We start from the raw sequence: 25,602 nt of genomic DNA, 5'->3' as shown, positions 1-25,602 counted from the left end.
AACATAAGAAATTTTTTCTCATTACATAAACATCACCTGAGCTTATCCAATCAACACATTTGTTTAAAAATATTAATCTGTGACCAAAAGCACTATCATGTTTGTTGGGTGCCATTCTCATGTGAATCATACCCAAAAAGCCCAGAAATAAAATTAGAAAGTGGCCCAAGTGCTAAGGCTGCCCGTGGCTCTTGCTACAAAATAGTTGCCAGTCTGATTTGAATGTCTAAAAAGAATGACAGGAATTCAGGGTTCTTCTTGATTTCAAGAGAACTTCCCAGAAGGAGGTGGAGGGCCAAGAAATCCACCTGCCTGCTTGGTGGCAGCTCGTGAAGGGGCGAGGCCAAGAATCTTCTGGATGTTCTGTAGAGGAAACAATACAAATTATGTTTTAATATGAGATATAGAGAAATGTGTTGAACATAGATCTCATATAAAGAGAAGCCATATAAATAAAAAGTACTGATATGATCTAAAATAGGATGACTACCACTATGTTACTTTTTAAAAGGCCTACAACGTTATGGAGATCACATAACAGTAAAAGCCCTCTTACCTGATGGAACCTTGAGCTACTAACCAAAGAAGCTGATTTTTTTCAAGTGTAAAATCAAAAAGAAGTAATCTTTTGTTTCAACACAAAGTATACACAGTACATTCACTGGCTACTTCTTGTAGCCAAGCCTCTTCTCTGAATGGAGGTCTTATGGCTGGATTTAGTCATTATTGCATGAAGTGAAGCTGAAACTAAAATATTCAGTTTCAATTTCTTGAAAGAAGCAAGAGAATTCAGAATCTTGCAAAGTAACCTGAGTCCAGAATCCTCCTGGATTTTTAGCACTTCCCTTCATCTTTTTCAGTTGTCTCACTTAAATTTAATAGTTTGGGGGTTTTCAGAAACTCAACTTTATGAAACTAGTTCTCGTAAAAACAGCTTTTTTTTTTTTTTTTTTTTCCTGGTCCTACCTGCAGCATTTGGAAGTTTCCACCCAGGACGGCAACTGAAATTGCTGAAATTGCACCACAGCAGTGGCAATGCCAGATCCTTAATACACTGTGCCACAAGGGCACTCCAAACAACCATTTTTATACTCAGATTTCATCGTTACTATAACATTAAACTAAAGTAAATCATATAAATGCAACAAGAAGTAAAACCAGCACAAACAGTTGGGGATAAACAGAATTGGCTCTTGAAAGGCAATGACTCAACTGGTGGAAGCAGAGAGGTATAGGCGTCCTAAGGAGCAGTCAGGAGTGGATAGTGCGATGTGGGGAAGAATCAGTACGCCTTAAAGGGGGAAGGCAGGGGGCTTGTGAATGCAAAAAGGTTAAGGAAAGGTCAGTTAAGATTCTGCACAGCATTTGTAAGAGGTGAAAACTTTAAAGAGATCATCGAACTGTTCTCCCTCAATTCTTTCATAAAATATTTGAGAAATTATAATTAAAACTTGGAAGAGGAGGAAGGGCTGTCCAATGTTAAAGTTAAGTGAAGAGGAGAGTTAGAATTAAAACCCATGTGTTTTGATTCTTAATCTAATGAGTTCTCTTACACAGTACTTCCTCTGTAAAGTTCTTCAGAACAAACTCAGCCCCCTGGTAGGCACGTTAACTTGTATGCATTCATTCAACAGTTATTGAACACCTACTGTGTACAAAGCACTATGAAAACATCTATATTCAGGCTCCTTATGAATGATGACTGCTTGAGGTAGGTGTTTATATTTCTAGAGATTACACTCTGTCAGAATATAACAGAATATTTAAATATGAAGACAATTTTTAAATTATATTTAACATAAAAAATCATATTTAATTTTATTTAAATTTAAATTATATTTACTATAAAAAACTTTGTGCAATCACTCACAATACTATGGATCATGTTTACTTTAAAAAGAAATCTGGGGAGTTCCCACTGTGACTCAGTGGGTTAAGAACTAACTAGTGGGAGTACCCTTCGTGGCTCAGCAGTTAATGATCCCAACTAGGATCCATGAGGATGTGGGTTCGATCTCTGGCCTCGCTTAGTGGGTTAAAGATCTGGCATTGCTGTGAGCTGTGGTATAGGTCACAGACGCAGCTCAGATTGCGAGTTGCTATGGCTGTGGTGTAAGCTGGCAGCTGCAGCTCTGATTTGACCCCTAGCTTGGGAACTTCCATATGCTGTGGGTAAGGATCTTAAAAGAAAAAAAAAAAAAAAAAAAGAGAGAGAGAGAAAGAAATCTGGAGTTCCTGCTGGGAGGGAGGAAATCTAAAAACAAGAAAAAACAATCCTGGAGCTCCTATGGTGGTGCAGTAGAAATGAATCTGATGAGGGTTTGATCCCTGGCCCTACTCACTGGGTCAGGAATTGGTGTTGCTGTGAGCTGTGGCGTAGCTTGCCGACTTGGCGCAGATCCCATGTTGCTATGGCTGTGGCGAAGGCCAGCAGCTGTAGCTCCATTTCATCTCCTAGCCTGGGAACTTCCATATGCCACAGGTGTGGCCTTGAAAAGAAAAAAAAAGAAAAACCAATCCTTAGTAGTTCAGGTTACTTCTCCTTAGTAAAGCTGAAGAATACTTGTATTACTTTCATAATAAAAATAGCTACTCCATACTCCCTCTTGAAATCCACTGCACAAAGCAATAAGATAAACATTTTTATTTTATCAGTAAGTACTGACCAACTACAATACATCTGACATTAAGCTAGGCATGATGGGAAATCACTTTAAAGATAATATTTGAAATAAGACATTACAGAATTAGCTGCTGATAAATACATCTGCCTCGTTACATGTTTTTACCATAATACACTCTAGACAAAATATACAAGGCATCTTTGCTCAGTTTTTCTGACCAAAGGGGTCAATTAAGTGAGTCCTTATCATTTTAGAGATAAAGACCAGTATAAAAACCTCTGATGCCCTTTAAATTATAGGTATGGATTTAAAGACAAATGAAATGAAAATAGGAAATATTTTGAGAGGCAGACTTGAATGGGTAGAAAAGGCAGACTGAAAAGGTAGTCTCATTATGAACTAAAAACATATAAACAACTACTAGACACAAGCCACTGCTAGAGATGGAAAACAGCCCTAACAGCAACAACCACCACAACAACAAAAATGCTAAAACAACAGGCACTTTAGCAACCAAGGCTGAAGTTCATGGAAATCCAGGCAGTGCAATACTTTTCTTTCCCAGACACTTATGGTCAACTAATCTTCAACAAAGGAGGCAAGAATATAAAATAGGAAAAAGACAGTCTTTTCAGCAAGCGATGCTGGGAAAACTGGCAGCTGCATGTAAAACAATGAAACTGGAACACACCCTCACACTATGCACAAAAATAAACTCAAAATGGCTTAAAGACTTAAATGTAAGACAAGACACCATTAAACTCCTAGAAGAGAACAGAGGCAAAACATTCTCTGACATCAACCTTACCGATGTTTTCTCAGGTCAGTCTCCCAAGGCAACAGAAATAAAAGCAAAAATAGACCAGTGCGATGAAATCAAACTGACAAGCTTTTGCACAGCAAAGGAAACCATAAAAAAAAAAAAAAAAAAGACAACTTACAGAATGGGAGAAAATAATTTCAAACCATGCAACAGACAAGGGCCTAATCTCTAAAACACACAAACAACTTATACAACTCAACAGCAAAAAAGCCAACAACCCAATGGAAAAACGGGCAAAAGACCTGAACAGACATTTCTTCAAAGACATACAGATGGTCAACAAGCACATGAAAAAATGTTCAACTCACATCACTGACTATTAGAAAAATGCAAATCAAAACTACTATAAGGTACCACCTCACACCAGTCAGAATGGCCATCATTAATAAGTTCATAAATAATAAATGCTGGAGAGGGTGTGGAGAAAAGGGAACCCTCCTGTACTGTTGGTGGGATTGTAAAGTGGCATAACCACTATGGAAAACAGTAAGGAGGTACCTTAGAAAACTATACATAGAACTACCATATACAACCCCACAATCCCACTCTTGGGCTTATATCTGGACAAAACTTTCCTTGCAGCCGAATGTTCACTGCAGCACTATTCACAATAGCCAAGACATGGAAACAACCCAAATGTCCATCGACAGATGAATGGATGGAGAAGATGTGGTATATATACACAATGGAATACTACTCAGCCATAAAAAAACATTATGCCATTTGCAGCAACATGGATGGAAATAGAGAATCTCATACTAAGTAAGGTAAGTCGGAAAGAGAAAGACAAATACCACATGATTATCACTTATATCTAGAATCTAATATATGCCATAAATGAACCTTTCTACAGAAAAGAAAATCATGGACATGGAGAACAGACTTGTGGCTGCCAAGGGGGAGGGGGAGGAGTGGGATGGACTGGGAATTTAGGGTTAATAGACACAAACTATTGCCTTTGGAATGGATAAGCAATGAGATCCTGCTGTATAGCACTGGGAACTATATCTAGTCACTTATGATGGAGCATGATAATGTGAGAAAAAAGAATGTATATATAATATGTATGTGTGACTGGGTCAACTTGCTGTACAGTAGAAAATTGACAGAACACTGTAAGCCAGCTATAATGGAAAAAATAAAATCATTAAATACAAAATAAAAGTAAAAAAATACTTTTCTTTTTTTCCCCTTTTTTGGCTGCACCTGCGGCAAATGAAAGTTCCCATGCCGGGGATCGAATCTGAGCCACATCTGGACTAGTGTCCATGAGGATGAGGGTTCGATCCCTGGTTTCATTCAGTGGATCATGGATCCAGCATGGCCATAAGCTATGGTGTAGGTTACAGATTCGGCTCGGATGTTTGCATATGTTATCGCCTTTATATCTTTCAACACTCTTATCCAGTAAACTTGACCTGACTGCTTTCTCAGTCTCTCAATTCTCCTCCAATTTTTCAGGCCTTCTTAATTAGGAAGATTTAGTTTAGAAATATGCATTTTGCTAAAAGACAGGAGTTTTAATTATGAGGATGATATAGAAGAACACTTAACAGAGAAGTAAAATGTAAGATATAATAAGGTCTTAGAAAAATATAAAACAATTATTTTGAATTTCTGTCTAGTCCTATATAACAGGGTAACAACTGAAGAGTCAGAAGGGAAAAACAAAGGAAAAACATTTTCCCGTAATCATGCCTTCTTTTGGCAGGAAACCCAGAAAAATACCACTACAGGATTTGCGTTCCTTCCTCTCTGCAAAGGATAAGGACCGGTGATCAAGAAAAGGAAGTTGTTGGTTGCTAACTGGATATTTTGGGAAGACCCAGGTCACAGGCAATAAAATATTCTGCTAAATTTTATTCCTTAGTCATTTAGCTAAAATAACTCAGCCATGGCAGTCTTCTCTTCACTCTTCATTAGTTCCTCTAGCATCTGGCAACCAGCCTTCTTTTCCAATTGATTACAATTTCTCATCAAGTTCCCATAACATAATCTTTACTTTATTCATAATGCTGTGTGTAAAATCCAATCACCTCAAATGGCCCCATCCAATAGTCCCAGGATTTTCACACTATATCAAAATAGGCTGTTTAGGAGAATAACACAGAGATTAAATATTTAATGATAGTACAATATTGGTATAGCTGAAATAGTACTGGGTTAGCAGTCAGAAGACTTGTTTTCCAGTACTAGCAAACTAGGCAAAGAAAACAATAAGCACTATCTTTTTACTTTACCAAATCTCAATTTTCCTTACATTTAAAAGAAGAGGGTTCGCCAGATGAATTGTTTTCAGATCCTTTAGCCACAGAATTCTCTCTTCAAACAAAATCTCATGTAAAAATCCAACACAGAAAATAGATAAAATAGTGTTGGGAATCTGAAGCCCCCTGCTGGGTCCTTCAAACTTCCTCAGCAAGCACATTCAAGGAGCCACAGTCCTGTGTGGCTGTGGCTCTAACATCCTAGAACGTGTCTATGTTTTAACAAATTATATTGCAGACTTCAACACATATTCTTGCATAGTGGAAATCAAAATTCTGAAAAGAAGATGAGCACATCAAATCTGCACCTGAGTAACCCCATTTCCTTTGTAAAGCTAAATGAATTTTTCAGTCCTGGGTTGTCCAAAGGCCTCTTTTGTAATTAAGGTCTCTTTTGAAGGGATTAGGGAATCAAGTGACGTTTTCAGTCAGTCAAGAAAAATGTTCTGAATTTTAGTTTTGTGTATGAAGACAAAAATTTTTTATACTTATAAATCTCACAATGGATAGTAGAACCCAGATGACACTGTGAGGGGTATCCAAAACTCAGAATGAAACCGTAGCCTTATTGGTTTGAAGAACCAAACGACAGGATTTAGGTCAACTACAACACCTGAAAATCAAGGGGAAAAAATTTCTGGAAAATAGAGAGCTACCACTGGGTAGTTTAAAATTCTACATCTAAACTCCACCCATATCCCTGGCTGACTCTTAAACCATTCATGCATGAGACTTGCCTTCAGACAGCCGAGCTAAAACTAAAATAAGTGAGATTTCAGGTGTTGCATACCACAAAGAAGAAAGACTTTGGAGTCTGAATGCCAACTTAATTGCACACTTAAACAAACAAAAAAATTCCCACTTATTAAAATAACAGAATCTATAATCTCTACAGCCTATCATTCACAATGCCCAAGATATAATCCAAGACATACCAAGGAAAATACTAAAGGGAACAGGCAACAGATACAGTTCAACCTTGAGATGATCCAAACATTAGAATCAGTTCAAAGAATTTGTAAAGCAGCTAAGTAACTATGCTTAAGGATATAAAAAAATATATATATGTTTCATAATAAATGAACAAATAGGAAATCTCAGCAGGGAAAGAGAAAAGCCAAAATGAACCAAATGGAAATTCTGGAGCTAAAAAATACTACAGTCAAAAATTTTAAATCACTGGATGAGTTAAGATGATGAAACAGGTGAAAGAGGAATCAGTGAACTTGAAAACAAATTACTAGAAATTAGCCTATCTAAAGAACACAGAAAAAAAGACTTTAAAAAACTGAACACTCAGGAGTTCCCGATGTGGCTCAGCACTTATGAACCTGACTAGTATCCACGAAGATGTGGGTTCAATCCCTGGCCTTGCTCAGTGGGTTAAGGATCTGGCATAGCCATAAACTGTGGTGTAGGTTCCAGATAAGGCTTGGATTTGGCGAGGCTGTGGCACTATGCCTGTGGCAAAAGTCAGCAGCTACAACTCCAATTCGACACCTAGCCTGGGAACTTCCATACACCACAACTGCAGCCCTAAAAAGACAAAAATAAATAAATAAATAAATAAAATTTAAAAATTGAACACTCAGTGTCCTATTGGACAATACCAATAAGACTATTGGTCTTACATATATGTAAATGGAATCTTTAGAAGAAAGGATGGGGCAGAAAAAAATATATTTGAAGAAATAATTGCTGAAATTTTCTCAGATTTTATAAAAACAATAAGCTCCAGCAGGATAATTTTTAAAAAATATCCTAGGCACATCATACTCAAATTGCTAAAAACCAAACTTAAAGAAAAAAAACATCTGAAAGCAACCAGAGAAAAGTGACACATTATCTACAGGGATTCAAAGATATGAAGGACTTCTCATCAGAAACAATGAAAACAGTGGAAAGAAGATGATGATGATAGTGGAAAGGCATTTTAAAATGCTTAAAGGATTAAAAAAAAAGAGTCAACCTAGAATTCTATATCCCATGAAAATAACCTTCAAAAATAAATATAAAATATTTTTTGCTAAACGAAGATTAAGAGAATGTGCCACTAACAGACTTGCACTATAAAAAACACATGGAAAGAAGCAGAGTAATCACTTAACACTATACTGTGAGGCACAGACTGTCATTAAGCAGTAACATGCTTCATCTCCTGTTACATTCCACCAACAATTCTCAACTCAGTGGTCTCTATATTCATCCCACACTTTCAAGCCTCTATGACTTTTCTCATTCTACGCTAATATTCTGATACGACTGGAAATCCCCATTCATCCTTCAAGATACAAATTAAATGGTCCCCTTATATAAAATCTTAGTTTCGAAGAACTAATTCTTGAAGCCATTTTACTTTTACAGCACATTCCCCCAATCCCCACCACCCCGCCCCACACCATTTTGTGCAAGCACATATACACAAAGGGCATCAATCACACTCTACTATTACTTAATGGGTCTGTCTTCCCACATAAACTGTGAGTTCCATAAGCGTATAGAGGAAATCACTTTTTTTGTTCTTACATTCTTAGAATTAAAGAAAAATTCCTGGCATAGTATGAGGACTTGAATCAATCTCCAGCAAGGACAGGAATATTCTTAATAAAGCCTTGAACTCACGCACTGAAATAATTCAAGGGGATCAGATTATACTCATGCCTGAATAACCTGTTCTTCTCAGTAGTTTTATCACTTTCTGAATCATGCATTCTCCGATTTGAAGTTAAATACTACAAATGAAAATACCTTACTTACAGATGAGCTATGCTGGAATTAAGTTCTAATCCTTAAATAATGTAACATAAATTAATAATGAGATGCAGGAGATGGCAGGCATCTATCTGGACCTTCTATCATTTTGATCACTTTAAGATATCCTGACATGACATAATTAGAACCTGTTTTTACAGATATATAAGCCATACCAAAATTCCTTTTCCTGGGAAAGCCAAAAGGATGAGAAAAAAAATAAAATTTACTTATTTTTATCACATACGTCTGCTGAAGGAGACATTGACAAATTCTCATCGACTTCTTCAAGTTATAGTCATTACATCCATAAAGTTATATATCAAGATGCAGACGACAGGAGTTCTCGCTTTTGTTGCAGTGGGCTAAGGATCTGGTATTGCTGTAGCTGTGGCATAGGTAGAAGCTATGGCTTGAATTAGATCCCTGGCCCGGGAATTTCCATATGCTGCAGATGTAGCCAAAAAAAAAAGTTGCGGATAACAAAAGAAAAAAAAGGTAAGAAACTCTTCCACTTTTCTCAGAACCATTAATCCTTTTTGCTTTCAAAGCAAAGAGAATTCTGTGCAAAGCTTTTACTATCACATAAATTTATAAGAATAGACCAGTTTTCCCTTAGTTATTTACCAGATTAGTTTGCTTGTATTTGCTCTAAGATTTAGAGCACTTTCTATAGAGAAGACGACTATTTATTCAATCACTACTGACTCACAATAAGAAAAGGAAAAGATAAAAAAGCATGTCTCTTAATTTTAGGAGTTAAGAAAATTTCCTTTTGTTCTTAAATTCCACCACTACCCCGGACTAACTTAACACCTCTGAAAAAAGCTGGCAGACCTACCATTTCCGTTGCTACAAATTCACACAAAGGAAATAGTGATGTGAAGGTCAAGGCAGCTAATCACTGATCACTACATATTAAGGAAGTAAACAAAAGGAGAAAGATAAAATGAGGAAAGGTAATTAGATTTATTTTCAGTTAATATGACATATCGCCATGTTTCAACCTGTGGGGGAAAAAAACCATCTTGGGCTAAGAAAAAAATACTCATTTTAAAAATACCCCAAGGGTGGGGATAGGCGCTAATTGGTTAAAAAAAAAAAAGTATCTCCTTAAGAACAACGGTTAACTTCCTATACCACTGTCATCTGATTATCATAATGCGGTGAGTTTGTACACTAAACCCCTTTTCACCTTTGTGAAAACTGAGACTCTGAGAGGTTATAATTTCCCCAAAGACACTCAGCCAGTAAGTGGCAATAAGAATCAAACTTTGGCGTTTTACCTCCAAATACTGTATTTCCTCAACAGTATAATGCATTCCTCCTTGCTCTCTACCATTTTAAAGATTCTGAAGTAGGAATGTGTCTTAAAATTTAGTATATGATCAGCATAGTTTCTGCTTCTCCTTGAAAAATAAGTTCTCTTATAGACAGGGGCAAAAATACCTTAATTCAGTCTAATATTATACCTCCATCTTATGTTATGATAGTCACATGACAATGATAAAGTTAGAAGTTGTTCTTAAAGTGATACTTTTAAAATCTATATCTATTTATTTATCTATTTATCTATTTAGCATGTGTGTGCTTGGGTTACTGTCATGATGTCATGAAGGGACTAGAGCTAGCTGATTTAATTACACTATACCATTTAGTGAAAGAAGTGGATTCTGGTTAATACCATAGAGATGTTATTAACTTACACTTGCAAATGTAGTCATAATCTTTCACAGATAAAAGATATTAAAAATATAAATTCTGGGGAGCTCCGGTTGTGGCTCAGCAGCTTAAGAATCCGACTAGTATCCATGAAGAGGCAGGTTCGATCCCTGGCCTTGCTCACTGGGTTAAGGATCCGATGTGGCCTCAAGCTGCGGCATAGGTCACAGATGCGGCTTGGATCTGGCACTGCTATGGCTCTGGTGTAGGCCAGCAGCTGCAGCTCCGATTTGACCCCTAGCATGGAAACCCATATGCCGTGAGTGACGCCCTAAAAAAAAAAAAAAAAGAAAAAGAAAAAAGAAAAGAAAAGAAAAAAATAAATTCTGGAAAGCTTGTGATAAAAATATCTACTCCAGCAATTAAACTGACACTTTAAAGATATTAATAAAATGTTTCTCACTCTCCTAGATGCTATATTCTAATTTACTGTGTGAAGCCTTCCCCATTAAAACAAGCAAAACCAGGAGTTCCCTGGTGGCCTAGTGGTTAAATGATCCAGCCATGTCACTGCTGTGGCATGGGTTCAGTCCCTGGCCCAGGAATTTCTGCATGCTGGGGGCACGGCAAAAAAGGAAAAAAAAAAAAAAAAAAAAAAAAAAAGGAAGCAAAGCCACTCCACCATTGCTGGAGGTGAATAAAATACACTTTGTTCTTACACATTTAGCATAAACATTAACCCTGATTAAATGAAATTATGGTTTTCACTCACTGAAACAAAAGCATGAGAAATCACTTGTATTCTTTTGAAAATGATCTCAAGCTGGTGGTGAACTGAAGCTTTAAGATTAACAGTATTGGGTAAAATAGTGAGTAGCTATGTAAACATTATGTTGATTCCTCAAAAAATTAAACATAGAATTACGGTATGTCCCAGCAATTCTACTGGTAGGTATCTATGCAAAAATAAATGAAAACAGGAACTCAGACATTTATACAACCATGCCCACAGCATCATTACTCATAATAGCCAAAAAAGAAGAAGCAGTCCGATTGTCCTTTGACAAACGAATAAACAAAATGTCGCAGATACATACAGTGGAATATCTATTCGCCCTTAAAAAAGAAAGGAAATTCTGACACATGCTACATGGATGAGCCTTGAAAACATGCCGGTCACAAAAGAAAGTAAGTATGAGTCTACTTACACGAGGTCAAATTCACAAAGGAAGAATGTAGTATGGTAGCTGCCAGGGACTGAGGGGAGGGGGAAAAGATCTAGCGTTCAGTGGCCACAAATTTTCAGTTTGGGAAGATGAAAAAGTTCTATAGATGGACAGTGGTGATGGTTGTACAACAATATACAGTATACTTAATATCACAGAATTGTACAGTTAAAGATGGTTAAACAGTATATTTTATGTTATGTCTACCTTACCACAATAAACACAAAAGACTAAAAGCACTAGATTACTGAACACAGGAAACCAGAAAGTAGCTTCAGAGTATAACAAACGATTGCTTTGAGGATTCCTCAGGAAAACTACCATGGGCAGTTGGACTGACAAGTTTAAACCCTGAGATTAGTCATGACACATGTTTTGAGCTACTCTTCCATATTCCTTTACTCCAGGGGTTCAGATGACTCTGCCCACCTTATGACACCCATGCATTCCAAAAGACCTAATCATACAAGATGTGAAAAAAGTAGGAGTGACCCCAACCAAACACTTGCGCTGAGATCTGAACAGACTTTAAAATTTCAAAGAGCAATTCATACAGGCCCTCCAGAGAAAATACTAATATCAGGCTTCTGACAGGGGTTCACTGTTTTCAAAAACACACCAATTCTATTAAGAATAATCATTTACCCCAGTGTATTCTTTTGACCCTCTAGCTTCTTGGTCTTTGGGAAAAAAAAAAGGTAGGCAACCCATGATCTCAAATGAATCCATGTTTTCATGTTTTCCCTCATAAAAATCACATTATAGTTGGCAAAGTAAAAGATAGCAAAGAAAGAATAAATAAGGTACACCAGTATCAACTGCAAATGGATCAACCCATGACTTAAATGTAAGGAATGAAACCTTCTTTACTAAAAGAAAACAAGGATGAATTTCTTTGTAATTTTGGAGTACTAAAGAACTTTCTAACCATGAACCAAAATCCAAAAAACAAAAGAGACTAATAAACCAAAAAAGAAAAAAAAAATTCTAAAAACTTTGCATGGCAAAAACTACACTAAGAAAAACTGAAACAAAAATGATGATTTGCAAAAATTATTTGTAACTTGTATCACACAAAGGGGCTAATCTCCTTCAAATCTAATTAATTAATAAAAATACCAAGAACCTAATAGCAAAATAGGCAAAAAACATAGTGTCTCACCCACCAAATAAAGAAAAAACTACATGAACAGCTCTTAGACAGTAGAGATGCTCAATCCAAATACAAATTAAAACTATAACAAGATAGCAATTCTTATCTATTAGATTGGTAAAACTCCTAAAGTTTGACCATTTCTACAAGATCTTAGGGGAAACATGAATTTTCATACCTTGCTCTAGGGAGTAAAAAATGGTATGCTCAATTGGCCAAGTTTATAAGTTTATATTTAAGTGCAGTATCTACTGTTTGTTTCACATGTGCCTTCTTGGTGTAAACTTTCAAGTATATACAGGCAATTGAGAACCCTTAAAAGAGTTGGAGAGGAAAGCAAAAGATGAAAATTACAAGTAGACAAAAAATCTTATAAGGCAGAATATGACCAATCACTATTCAAATTTACAACCCAAAACAAAAAAAAAACAATTCATTATGTTCTCTCAAAATTACGTTATGCTTCAGTGTATAGCTGGAAACCAAATGGCCTGTTTCTCTGCCTAAGAATGGCCTCATTGAGGGATTCATACTGCATTCTATAATCTGAAAGCCTCAATTTATGATGGCTGATTTCACAGGCATGTAGAGTTAACTACCATGTAACCTAAGATCCTAAAAGTAAATAAAACAACAAATTAAAATAAAGCATGGAAAGAGCAAGAGCAAGCAAGCATTTTAATGCAAAAAAAGAAACACACATTCCATAGTAATATTTCAAAAGCTAAAGTTATTTCAGATTGGATACAAATTCATAATTATCCAGTATACAAACTAACAAACAGTGGAAAACAGTACAGAAACTCTTTGCACCTAATTATAAAAGGAGGCCATTTCAGTGATTTTTTCCCCAAGATTTTTATTATCTCAGGATACTTATACTATAGCCCTATATACTTTTCTCTTATTCAATGTATAGAACTGGATAAGTGGAAATTAAAAATATGAGCATACATACTCCATGGCTGTAAACAAACACATTGAATTCTTCTGTGTTTTTGTGCTGCCCCTTCCCTCTCCCCTTTTTTGTATTCAATAAGCAATTATGTCGTTAAGCTCTACCAGTCTAGTATCTGTAGATATTCCTACTTTTAACTTTGTAGCACATTTTATACCCTCTGGTTCTCAGAAGTTAGCATGGCTGGTCTACTGGTTTCATAAATAAGGTGTTACTGGAACACAGCCACACTCATTCACATACATATTGTCCAGGACTGTTTTCACGCCATACCGGCAGAGTTTGTAGCAGTCTCTGCCTGAACCTTCAGGGATTTGCAGACTGTGGCTGGCCTGCTGCCTGTTTTCTGTACATAAAGTTTTATTGGAACACAGCCACACTCATGCATTTACATATTGTCTAAGGCTGTTTTCATACTATAATGGCAGAGTTGAGTAGTTGTGACAGCCACAATATGGTCTGAAAAGTAAATGTAAAAATATTTTATCATCTAGACACTTAGAGAAAAAGTTTGCTGATCACTGTATGACCATGGCAAACCTGATATAATTCATTGATACACATACACGTCACCAGATTTTTTTTGGTCTTTTTAGGGCTGCACCCTCGGCATATGGAGGGTCCCAGCTTAGGGGCTGTAGCTGCTGGCCTACACCACAACCACAGCAATGCGGGATCCAGGTTGCTTCTGTGACCTACACCACAGCTCATGGTAACGCCAGGTCCTTAACCCACTAAGCGAGGCCAGGGATTGAACCTGTGTCCTCATGGTTACCAGTCAGATTCGTTTCTGCTGAGCCACCACAGGAACTCCTTTTTTTTTTTTTTTTTTTTTTGCTTCATCAGATTTTTTGAAAGGAGTTTAAAGATCAGCTTGATGAACTTTCTCAATAATCATTTGTAACATTTATTTCATTAAAAAAAAAAGTTTGATAGCCAAAAAGCACATGCAAAGATGTGCTTTCACTAATTATTAGTGAAATACGAATCAAAACTACAATGAGGTATCAAAACCTCACACCAGTCAGAATGGCCATCATGAAAAAGTCCACAAACAATAAATGTTGGGGAGGGTATGGAGAAAAGGGAATTCTCCTATACTGTTGGTGGGATTTTTTTTTTTTTTCTTTTTTAAAAAAGGCTTGCACCTGTGGCATATGGAAGTTCCCAGGCTAGGGGTCGAGTTGGAGCTACAGCTGCCAGCTGCACCACAGCTGGGATCCTTAACCCAATGAGTGAAGCCAGGGATCGAACCTGCATCCTCATAGTGGCCACTGAGCCAAAACAGGAACTCCTTTCAAAAACAATTTTTTTTTTGGCTTGGTGGGAATGTAATTTTGTGTAGTACTATAGAGAACAGTATGGAGGTTCTTTAAAAAACTAAGTGTAGGAGTTCCCTTGTGGCTCAGCAGGTTAAGAATCTGGCATTGTTACTACTGTGGCTCTGGTTACAGCTGTGGTATGGGTTTGAGCCCTGGCCTAGGAACTTCCACATGCTGTGGGTGCAGCCAAAAAAACCAAAAACCCAAAAACCCACTAAATAGAGAACTAACATATGATCCCACTCCTGGGTATATATCCAAGGAAAACTGTAATTTGAAAAGATACACGTATGCTGATGTTCACTGCAACACTATTTACAGTAGCCAAGACATGGAAGCAAATGTCCATCAACAGAAGAATGGGTACAGAAGTTGTGGTACATAGATATAATGTAATATTACTCAGCCATAAAAAAGAATGAAATATTTTATCTTCAGCAACACAGATGGCCCTGAGAGATTAGCATACTAAGTGCTAATCTTAGTATGAGCATACTAAATCAAAGATAAATATCATATGATATCACTTACATGTAGAATCTAATAAAAATGATACAAAAAGAACTTATTTATAAAACAGAAACAAACTCACAAATTTCAAAATCAAACTTGTGGTCACCAAAGGGGAAACTGTGGAGGGGAGGGATAAATTAGGAAGATGGGATTAACACATACATACTACTGTATATAAAATAGATAACTAACAAGGACCTACTATATAGCACAGGGAAATCTACTTAACTATATGGGAAAAAAGAAATGGCTATGTGTATAACTGACTTTGCTGTATACCTGAAACTAATACAACATTGTAAGTCAACTATACTGAATGAAATTTTTTTTAAATCCGATGTTAATGTAATTTTTGGAAAAGGATTTTTATTTTATCTATTTATTTATTTTTTGCTTTTTAGGGCCACACTGGCAGCATATGGATGTTTTCAGGCTAGGAGTCGAATCAGAGCTACAGCTGCTGGACTATACACCACAGCCACAGCAATGCAGGATCCTTAACCCACTGAGCAAGGCCAGGGATCGAACCTGTAACCTCATGGTTCCTAGTCAGATTTGTTTCCGCTGCGCCACAATGGGAATTCCCTAGGCTAAAATTTCTCTGTAAGCATATCTGTGCTTCATCTCACATGTTGAGATATATATAATTCTTTTATTCACATTGAGTTTAATACATTTTCTAATTTTTACTGGAATTCACTTTATGAAGCATATTTCTCTATTTAGAAATTTGTTTCTTAATTTCCAAACATCTGGGGATTTTCAGGTATTTGTTTTATCTGCTTTATAGATTAATTCCATTCTGATTTGGGAACTAGCTGAATACTGTTTGAATCCTATGACATGTTAAGATGGTTTCATTGCTAGTAATGATCAATTTTGCTAAGTACTTCATGGTTACTTGTAAAAAAAAACATTTATTTTGCAATTATTAGGTTTTGCTAGTTTTATATGTTAAGGTCTTCTATATCTTCTACATGTTGTTCAGGTCTTCTATATCTTCTATATGTCTAGTACCTTTTTAATCTGTTTGTTCTATCAATTACTAAAAGATGTTTATTAAAGTCTCAATATTAAAAAAAAAAAAAAACTTACAGGAGTTCCCTTCGTGGCGCAGTGGTTAATGAATCCGACTAGGAACCATGAGGTTGCGGTTCGGTCCCTGCCCTTGCTCAATGGGTTAACGATCCGACGTTGCCATGAGCTGTAGTGTAGGTTGCAGACGCAGCTCGGATCCCGCGTTGCTGTGGCTCTGGCGTAGGCTGATTTGACCCCTAGCCTGGGAACCTCCATATGCGGCAGGAGCGGCCCAAAGAAATAGCAAAAAGACAAAAAAAAAAAAAAAAAAAAAAAAAACTTACAGTTTCAGATGTTGATTTTGGTGATTTCTAGGTAACAATGAACAGGCAGCAGCGCAAATGGTACATCTAAAATCACTATTGTGAGCCATTACAAATAAAGTAGTAACATCTGTATGTAATTAAAATAGAATTCCTCTCTGTTAAAGTAGAATGTACATATCATTGTAGTTCATCAACATTTTTTTTCTAGCTATAATTTTAATATTTCATATTCAATCAAGTTTAAGACAAATGTTCTAGTTATCGATGGACCTCTGTTAAACCAACAAAGAGATCTGTGTTGTCACTGTCTTGGCTTTCACCTGTGGATAAGCAAAAATGCTAAAGCATTTCAAAAAATGTAGTATACACCTCAGCTATACAAGAATACAACTTCCTGGTGGACATACACACTCAGCTGCCCCACAAGCACCTGAAACAGCAAGTCTTCTAACCAACCTACTCTTCTTTCCTCTATTCCCACCCTGCATTTGGTCACCAAAGTCATAATGTAGAAACCACCTTAGTGTCTCCTTTCTCTCTTGCATTAAATCAATCACTAAGATCTGCTGATTTACCCCTATGCATTTCTCAACTTTGTCCCCTCCTTTGCATCCCTTTCCTCACTGAAATAGTTTAGACCATGTTGGCTTTTAGCTAGACTATTGTAATAGTCTCTGGTACTTCTGCATCTGGTCATGTCCCTCTCACACCTATCCTACAAAATGCAGTAAGTGTCAGAAAGTGATCCCAGGAAGCCCTTCAAACTTAGTTATATTTATATGCAAAAGAAGAAGGTGGGAGGCATCCAGATAGAAGGAAGGCATTCACAGAAAGTCTAAGTCTGGTGAGTGGAACACGGAACCTGTTAGGCAAGTCAGAATGGCTAGAGTGTTGCATGAGGTAAGAGATGAGGCAGGGAAAGATTAACTGGTAAGATCATAAAGATCTTTGTGAGCTTCAAACTATGATTCCATTTCCTATTGATTCCAACGTGCCAGACCAACCAAAAAAACCTGCTGCTATACACAACGTTCAGAAGGAGAGGAGTTCCCGTTGTGGCACAGCGGAAATGAATCTGACTACGAACCATGAGGTTGCAGGTTCGATCCCTGGCCTTGCTCAGTGGGTTAGGGATCCCACGTTGCCGTGGCTGTGGTGTAGGCTGGCAGCTGCAGCTCCGATGTGACTGACCCCTATCCTAGAAACCATACGCAGCAGGCGCGGCCCTAAAAAGCAAATTTAAAAAAATAAAATAAAAAAAGGAGAAAAACAACTCTGAAGGTCTCATTTATGTAACAAACATTGAAATGATCAACACATTCATATTTATTGCATGTGTCAGCCTCCCAACTACAATGCCTGCTGAATGGCAGTATGCTCAAAACCTGAATCAAGCTCTGAAATATCAATGGTTCTTGAGCCAGAGACTTTAATTAACCTCTTTTACTTTTAAAAATCCAATCTCAATGCACAACATGGATGCAACTAGAGATTCTCATACTAAGTGAATTAAGTCAGAGAGAGAAAGACAAATGCCACATGATATCACTTATAAGTGTAATCTAAAATATGGTACAAATGCACCTATCTACAGAATAAAAAAAGACACACACATGGAGAACAGACTTGTGACTGCCAGGGCCAGGGTGGGGAGTGGAATGGACTGGGAGTTTGAGATTAGCAGATGAAAACTATTACATTTAGAATAGATAAACAAGGTTCTCCTGTATAGCACAGGACTATATCCAATCTCTTGGGACAGACCATGATGGAAAAGAATATTTAAAAAAGAATGTATATATATGTATGACCAAGTCACTTTGCTGTACAGCAGAAATTGGCACAACATTGTAAATCAACTATATTTTAATTAAAAAAAAAAATCCCATCTTAAAAATCACTTCATTCTTTCAAAGTTTCTGCCTGAATCATCCCCCACTAATTAAATGCCATGCCTCTCTTCTAGGCTCTCAAAACCCTATACCACTCTTTCTTTTTCACTATCAGCATTTGATCATGTTGCTCGAATGTAAATTCTACAACTAGACTTCATCTCAACAGTGAATAACTTAATTAAAAAAAAAAAACAGTGAATAACTTAAAGTCACCAAATTATTCTGTTGACTTGTATTCCTGAAGTGCCAAAAGGAGCTAGTGTATAATAAATAAAGAAATGAGTGAGAAGACAAACCCCACTCTTTACTTTTCTACCTTTAAATAGCTGCAATAAAGAACAAACTTGGAGCTCCTGTCCTGGCGGAGTGGAAACAAATCTGACTAGGAACCATGAGGATGTGGGTTTGATCCCTGGCCTCGCTCAGTGAGTTAAGGATCCAGTGTTGCCATGAGCTGTGGTGTGGGTCCCAGACGTGGCTCGGATCTGGCGTTGCTGTGGCTCTGGTGTAGGCTGGTAGCTACAGCTCCAATTAGACTCTTAGCCTGGGAACATCCACATGCCATAGGTGTGGCCCTAAAAGGAGAAAAAGACAAAAAACAAAACAAACCGAGAACTTTAAAAATGGGATGTGGAAACAGTGTTTGATTTTATGGCTACTTCCCATTCCTTCGGATGAGTAATTTAAACCAACACACATTTAAAGCAGCCTTAGATAATACACTGGAATTCTAAATTTTTTAATTTTTTTTTTTTTTTTGCTTTTTAGGGCAACACCTGCGGTGGCATATGGATGTTTCCAGGCTAGGGATCCAATCAGAGCTGCAGCTGCCAGCCTACACCACAGCCATGCCAGATCTGAGCCACATCTGGAACCTACACCACAGCTCATGGCAATGCCAGATCCTTAACCCGATGAGTGAGGCCAGGGATTGAACCCGTGTCCTCAGGATACTAGTTGGCTTTGTTACCACTAAGCCATGATGGGAACTCCAATATACTGAAATTCTAAATCAAGTAACTGAAAGATCTCAGTAGCAAGAGGTAGATTCTTTCAGTATTACAGAAGTAGACTAATTTACAGCATGACAGCAAGGAAGGATATACATCTTAAATAGTGGATGTGGTCACTCACCTGTCGAATTGACATGGTACAGAGAATATACAGGAAGATGAAGGAACAGTCTGTGGTGTCATCTCCCAGCAGATTTCTATGAGACAGTCCTTGGATGTAGGAAAGGGGGGTGAAAGGGAGCTTTGCCACCACTCTACCATCAAATCTAAAAAGGAAAAAACAAAGAACAGTTATTTTTGGAAGACTGACAAGCTTCTTAGTTTCAGAGAAGAATCTGGGACAGAAATAGAACTTTAAGTCCCTTGATCTCTAAAAAACAAAGAAAGGGTGACATTCTAAAAAGAGACTTGCAGTACAAGGATATAAAGAAGGGCCTAGATTTTTTTCCAATCAACCTTTTTCTAAACTAATGGTTCTTAAATTTTTTCAGGATCCCTTAACACTGAAAAATTATTATGGGCCATAAAATGGTTTTGTCTAGAGATTACATCAATATTTATTGTTTTATAAATTAAAAACTGAGAAATGTTAAAATATTTACCAAATCACTTAAAAGGTAGCAATTTTCATTATATGTTAACACAAGTATTTTTATAGAAAATAACTATATTGTGGTTGTAAAGAGCTTCTTATACAGCTGAACTCCAAAGAATATAGGACAGAATGAATTTGACATGTTCTCTATATATGCATGACTGTCCACTTACTACTAGCATATATTTACATAGGAAAGAGCTCAATCACAAAATGTCATTACTTGGATATGACAAAAATACTTTAAAATCTGCTTGAAGTAATCTTTCCCTTCTACTAACCTTACAAAGCAAAACAAAAATAATAACTTTTCCAGGAAGAAATATTCTCATTTGCTCACAAGAAGTATGATACACAGTTGTTCCAATATTTTCTTGTTATATGCTATAAACAGTATGCTTTCTAGGTATGCTACTCTACTATCCTCTGTTGGAGTTAAATTGTGAAAAGAGGGCTGGAATAAATAGAGCCCAAAATGTTTACCTCTCCTATTGCTAACATATACACCCAACAAATTTATCGTAGATTGTCTTCATGCTCCTTGCTATTTTAAATTTGAAACTGTAACCAAAAAGAAAGCCTTCTACAACTAATAAATAAATCCAGTAAAGTTTCAGGATAGAAATCAACATTCCTATATACCAACAATGAATGACCTGAAAAAAAAAAATCCCATTTACAATGGAATCAAAAACAATAATATACTTAGGGATAAACTTAATCAAGGAAGCAAAAAAGATATTATATATACACTCAGAAGTATAAGACACTGATAAAGAAACTGAAGAAAACACAAAATATATGGAAAGATATCCATGGTCAAGGTTGGAAGAATTAATATTGCTAAAATGTCCATACTGTCCAAAGCCATCTATAGATTCAATACAGTCTCCATCAAAACTCTACTTTTCACAAAGATAGAAAAAAACCAATACTAAAACTAATATGGAATAACAAAAGATCCTAAATAAAGCAATCCTGAGAAAGAACAAAGCTAGAGGCACCAAAGGTCCTGATTTCAAACTATATCACAAAACTACAGTAATCAAACCAATATGGTACTGACATAAAAGCAGACATGTAGACCAATGGAATAGAATGGAAAGCCCAGAAGTAAACCCACACATATACAGTCAAATAATATTTGACAAGGAAGCCCAGAATACTCAATGGGGAAAAGGATAGCTTCTTCAATAAATGGTGCAGGAAAACTGGATATTCACATGCAGAAGAACGATACTAGACCCCTATCATATACCACTCATAAAAATTAACTCAAAATGGATTACGGACTTAAAAAGGATACCAAAAGTACAAGCAAAAAAAGAAAAAAAAAAGTCAATAAATGTGACTCATCAAATGAAAAAGATTCTGGGGAGTTCCCATTTTGGCTCAGCAGGTCATGAACCTGACAAGAAACCATGAAGATGCGGGTTTGATCTCTGGCCTCAGTCAGTGGGTTAAGGATCCAGCACTGCTGTGAACTGTGGTGTAGGTCACAGATGCAGCTCAGATCTGGCATTGCTGGGGCTGTGGCACAGGCCAGCAGATGCAGCTCCGATTCAACCCGTAGCCTGGGAACTTCCATATGCTGCAGGTGTAGCCCTAAAAAACAAAAAAATAAAAAAAAATTTTTAAAGCAGGCTTCTGCACAGCAAAAGAAATAGCAAAATGAAAAGGCAAACTATGGCATGGGAGAAAATATTTGCAAACTATATATCTAATAAGGGGTTAATATACAAAACATACACGGGATTCATACAACTGAACAGCAAATAATAATAACATGGTTATTATTAGCAGTGGTTAACGAGTCTGTCTAGGATCCATGAGGTTGTGCGTTCGATCCCTGGCCTTGCTGAGTGGGTTAAGGATCCGGCATTGCTGTGAGCTGTGGGGTGTAGATTGCAGACGTGGCTCAGATCCCTCATTGCTGTGGCTCTGACGTAGGTTGGCAGCTACAGCTCCAATTAGACCCCTAGCCTGGGAACCTCCATATGCCACGGATGTGGCCCTAGAAAAGACAAAACAAACAACACAACAACAACAACATTAATAATAATAACAACAATAATAATCCAATTAAAAAGTGGGCAAGGGATCTAAATATACATTTTTCCAAATAAGACAGACAAATGGCCAAGAAGTACATGAAAAGGTAGTCAACATCACTAACCATACGGAAATGTAAAGCAAAACCTCACACCTGTTGGAATGACTATTATCAAAAGGACAAGAGACAACAAATGCCAGCAAGGATGTAGAGAAAAGAGAACCCTTGTGTACCTCTGGTGGGAATGTAAATTGGTATAGTAACTATGGAAAACAGTATGGATGTATCTTAAAAGATTAAAAACAGAACCACCATGTGACCCAGAAATCCCATGTCTAGGTACTTATCCAAAGGAACTGAAATAAACTACTATCTCAAAGAGTTCTGTACTTCTCTATCACCACAGTATTGTTCATAATAGCCAAGATATGGAAATAACCTAAGCATCCACCAACAGCTGAATGGATAAAGAAAATGTAATACATATATTGTACATAAACGACGGAATATTTTTCAGAAATAAAAAAAGGAAATCTCGCCATTTGTGACAATATGGATGAAACTTGAGGGCACTATGTTAAGTGAAACAAGTCTGACAGAGAAGGACAAATACTGTACAATATTACTTAAATGTGTAATCTGAAAAAGCTGAACTCAGGGAGTTCCCACTGTGGCTCAGCAATAACAAATCTGACTAGTACCCATGAGGATGTGGGTTCAATCCCTAGCCTCGCTCAATGGGTTAAGGATCTGGCGCTGCCATGTGCTGTGGTGTAGGTCACAGATGCGGCTCAGATCTGGCATTGCTGTGGCTGTGGCATAGGCCAGCAGCTGTAGCTCTGATTCACCCCCTAGCCTGGGAACCTCCATATACCACAAGTGCAGCCCTAAAAAAAGCAAAAAAATAAAAATAAATAAAATAGTTGACCTTGGAAATAGACAATTAAATTGGTGGTTACCAGAGGAGGAATGGGGAAAGGCTGGTCAAAGGGTATAAACTTCCAGTTTTAAAATGAGTAAGTTCTGGAGTTCCTGTCGTGGCGCAGTGGTTAACGAATTCGACTAGGAACCATGAGGTTGCGGGTTCGGTCCCTGCCCTTGCTCAGTGGGTTAACGATCTGGCGTTGCCGTGAGCTGTGGTGTAGGTTGCAGACGCGGCTCGGATCCTGCGTTGCTGTGGCTCTGGCGTAGGCCGGTGGCTACAGCTCCGATTGGACCCCTAGCCTGGGAACCTCCATATGCCGCGGGAGCGGCCCAAGAAATAGCAAAAAAAGACCAAAAAAAAAAAAAATGAGTAAGTTCTAGGTATCTAATGTACAGCATGGTAATTATAGTTAATACTGTATTATATACCTGAAAGTTGCTAAGAGAGTAAATTTTACATGTTCTCACCACTACCACCACAAAATGATATTTACGTGAGATAAAGGATCTGTTTACTAACCATATTGTTGTGATCATTTTGCAATATATATGGGTATCAAATTGTCACTCTGTATACCTTAAACATACACAATATTCTATATTATGTATCAATTAAGTGTCTCAATAAAGCTGGAAAAAGCTTTTTAAAAAAGAAAAAAACTTTTATGTCCTATGTTATTCATTTATGTGAAACTGAACATTTACCATGCATGAGACCTTAAATCAGCCACAAACGTGGAGGAAAAAAAATTCCTTTGAATTCATTTTTCCAGGAGACTAAAAGCTGGCCTTAGGAATAGCTAAGTGAATTGGTGCCTAGCCTAATAATGAAAATAACTAGGGAGGAGTTCCCGTCATGGCACAGCAGAAACGAATCTGACTAGGAACCAGGAGGCTGCAAGTTTGATCCCAGACCTTGCTTAGTGGGTCAAGGATCCGTCGTTGCCATGAGCTTTGGTGTAGGTCGAAGACGTAGCTTGGATCTGGTATTGCTGTGGCCCTGGTGTAGGCCAGCGGCTACAGCTCCAATTAGACCCCTAGCCTGGGAACCTCCTCCATATGCCACGGGTGCAGCCCTTAAAAAGTAAAAACAACAACAACAACAAAAACAAAAAGAAAAAGGAGCAGAGAGATGGCGTATAATAGGTCAGTTATTTCTTCAAGTGTACTTATTCTGCAATTCTAGAGAGTAGGACCACTACTCATGAACAGAACAACAGGGAAGCTTATTTTGGCTCAGTAAAAGCAACCACTTTTAAACCCTAAAAACTACTCAACAAAACTGTATTATTATCTCAGAAACCCTTAAGCCTTTCATCATTAAAAGTAATTAGAAAGAGGATGGAAAATTATCTGCTACAGTATATTGGAGAGATTTCTGTATTAACACAGAAGCAATGTGTTAAATGACTTTTAAGATTGCTTCTAATTCAAAGATTATACTGTTTCAGATTTATGGAAATGATCCAGGAAGAGAAACCAAAGGGAAATAGCTAAATCTGGTGCCTCCTATGGCTTCTCTGGCAATCTAGGAGCTCAAATCCTTCCTTTTTGTTTTTGTTCTTTTGTCATTTTAGGGCCGCATCCTAGGCATATGGAGATTCCCAGGCTAGGGGTCCAATCAGAGCTGTTGCTGCTGGCCTACGCCAGAGCCACAGCAACACCAGATCCGAGCCATGTCTGCGACCTATACCACAGCTCATAGCAATACCAAATCCTTAACCCACTGAACGAGGCCAGGGATTGAACCCAAAACCTCATGGTTCCTAGTCAGATTAGTTTCCACTGTGCCACTATGGGAGCTCCCCAAATCCTTTCTATTTTAGTCTAATCTGACTTCTCAATAACTTTTAAGACTGCAATAGACATTAGAGGAGCTCCTTGGCAGCCTAGTGGTTAAGGATCCAGCACTGTCACTGCTGTAGCTCGAGTCATTGCTGTGATGAGGGTCCAATCCCTTACCTGGAACTTCTGCATGCCATGAGTATGGCAAAAAAATAAATAAATAAAAAACAAAAATGGAGTTCTTGTCATGGGGCAGTGGAAATGAATCTGACTAGGAGCCACAAGGTTGCGGGTTCGATCCATGGCCTCATTCAGTGGGTTGAGGATCCGGCATTGCCGTGAGTTATGGCATAGATCACATTATGTGTCTTGGATCTAGCGTTGCTGTGGCTGTGGTGTAGGCCAGCAGCTACAGCTCCGATTAGACCCCCAACCCGGGAACCTCCATACACCGCAGGTGCGGCCCTAAAAGGACAAAGACAAAAAAATAAATAAAAATAAAAATAAATACAGTGGATTTTAGACATAATGCATTCCATTTTACAATAAACAGATGATCAAGGTGAAACTAAGAGACATTTTGGTAAAGAATGAATATTGTTCAATACAATCAAAATATGTACTAGACATTGAATTTCATATGCCCATTTATAAAAATAGATATATAGCCTTTAACTTCTAGGTACTCACAGTCT

The 25,602-nt window shown here is 37.4% G+C and overlaps 1 protein-coding gene across 3 annotated transcripts in view; it reads right to left on the bottom strand.

Moving 5' to 3' along the window:
• Positions 1-207: 207 nt before the first annotated feature.
• The window catches only part of TMCO1 (transmembrane and coiled-coil domains 1), a 49,305-nt gene continuing 23,910 nt past the window's right edge, over positions 208-25,602 (bottom strand). Inside the window, exons 6-8 of one of the 3 annotated variants that reach the window (XR_014842714.1) lie at positions 18,960-19,816; positions 14,160-14,198; positions 4,689-4,706 (exon numbers count right to left, since the gene is read on the bottom strand). Coding sequence is in view for 1 of the 3 variants with exons in the window: in NM_001167585.1 (NP_001161057.1) it covers positions 265-363; positions 19,672-19,816 (244 nt within the window). In the remaining 2 variants the exon portion in view is untranslated. The other 2 variants (NM_001167585.1, XR_014842715.1) reach the window with 2 other exon arrangements.

The sequence above is a fragment of the Sus scrofa genome, chromosome 4 (genome assembly GCF_054392235.1).
Source record: "Sus scrofa isolate SSC_HxYL_T2T_F1_AM1 chromosome 4, Sscrofa_HxYL_maternal_Yorkshire_Landrace_v2.0, whole genome shotgun sequence".
Taxonomy (NCBI): Eukaryota; Metazoa; Chordata; class Mammalia; order Artiodactyla; family Suidae; genus Sus; species Sus scrofa.
The sequence above is the reverse complement of the archived record's forward strand: the minus strand, read 5'-3'. Positions and strand labels throughout refer to the sequence as shown.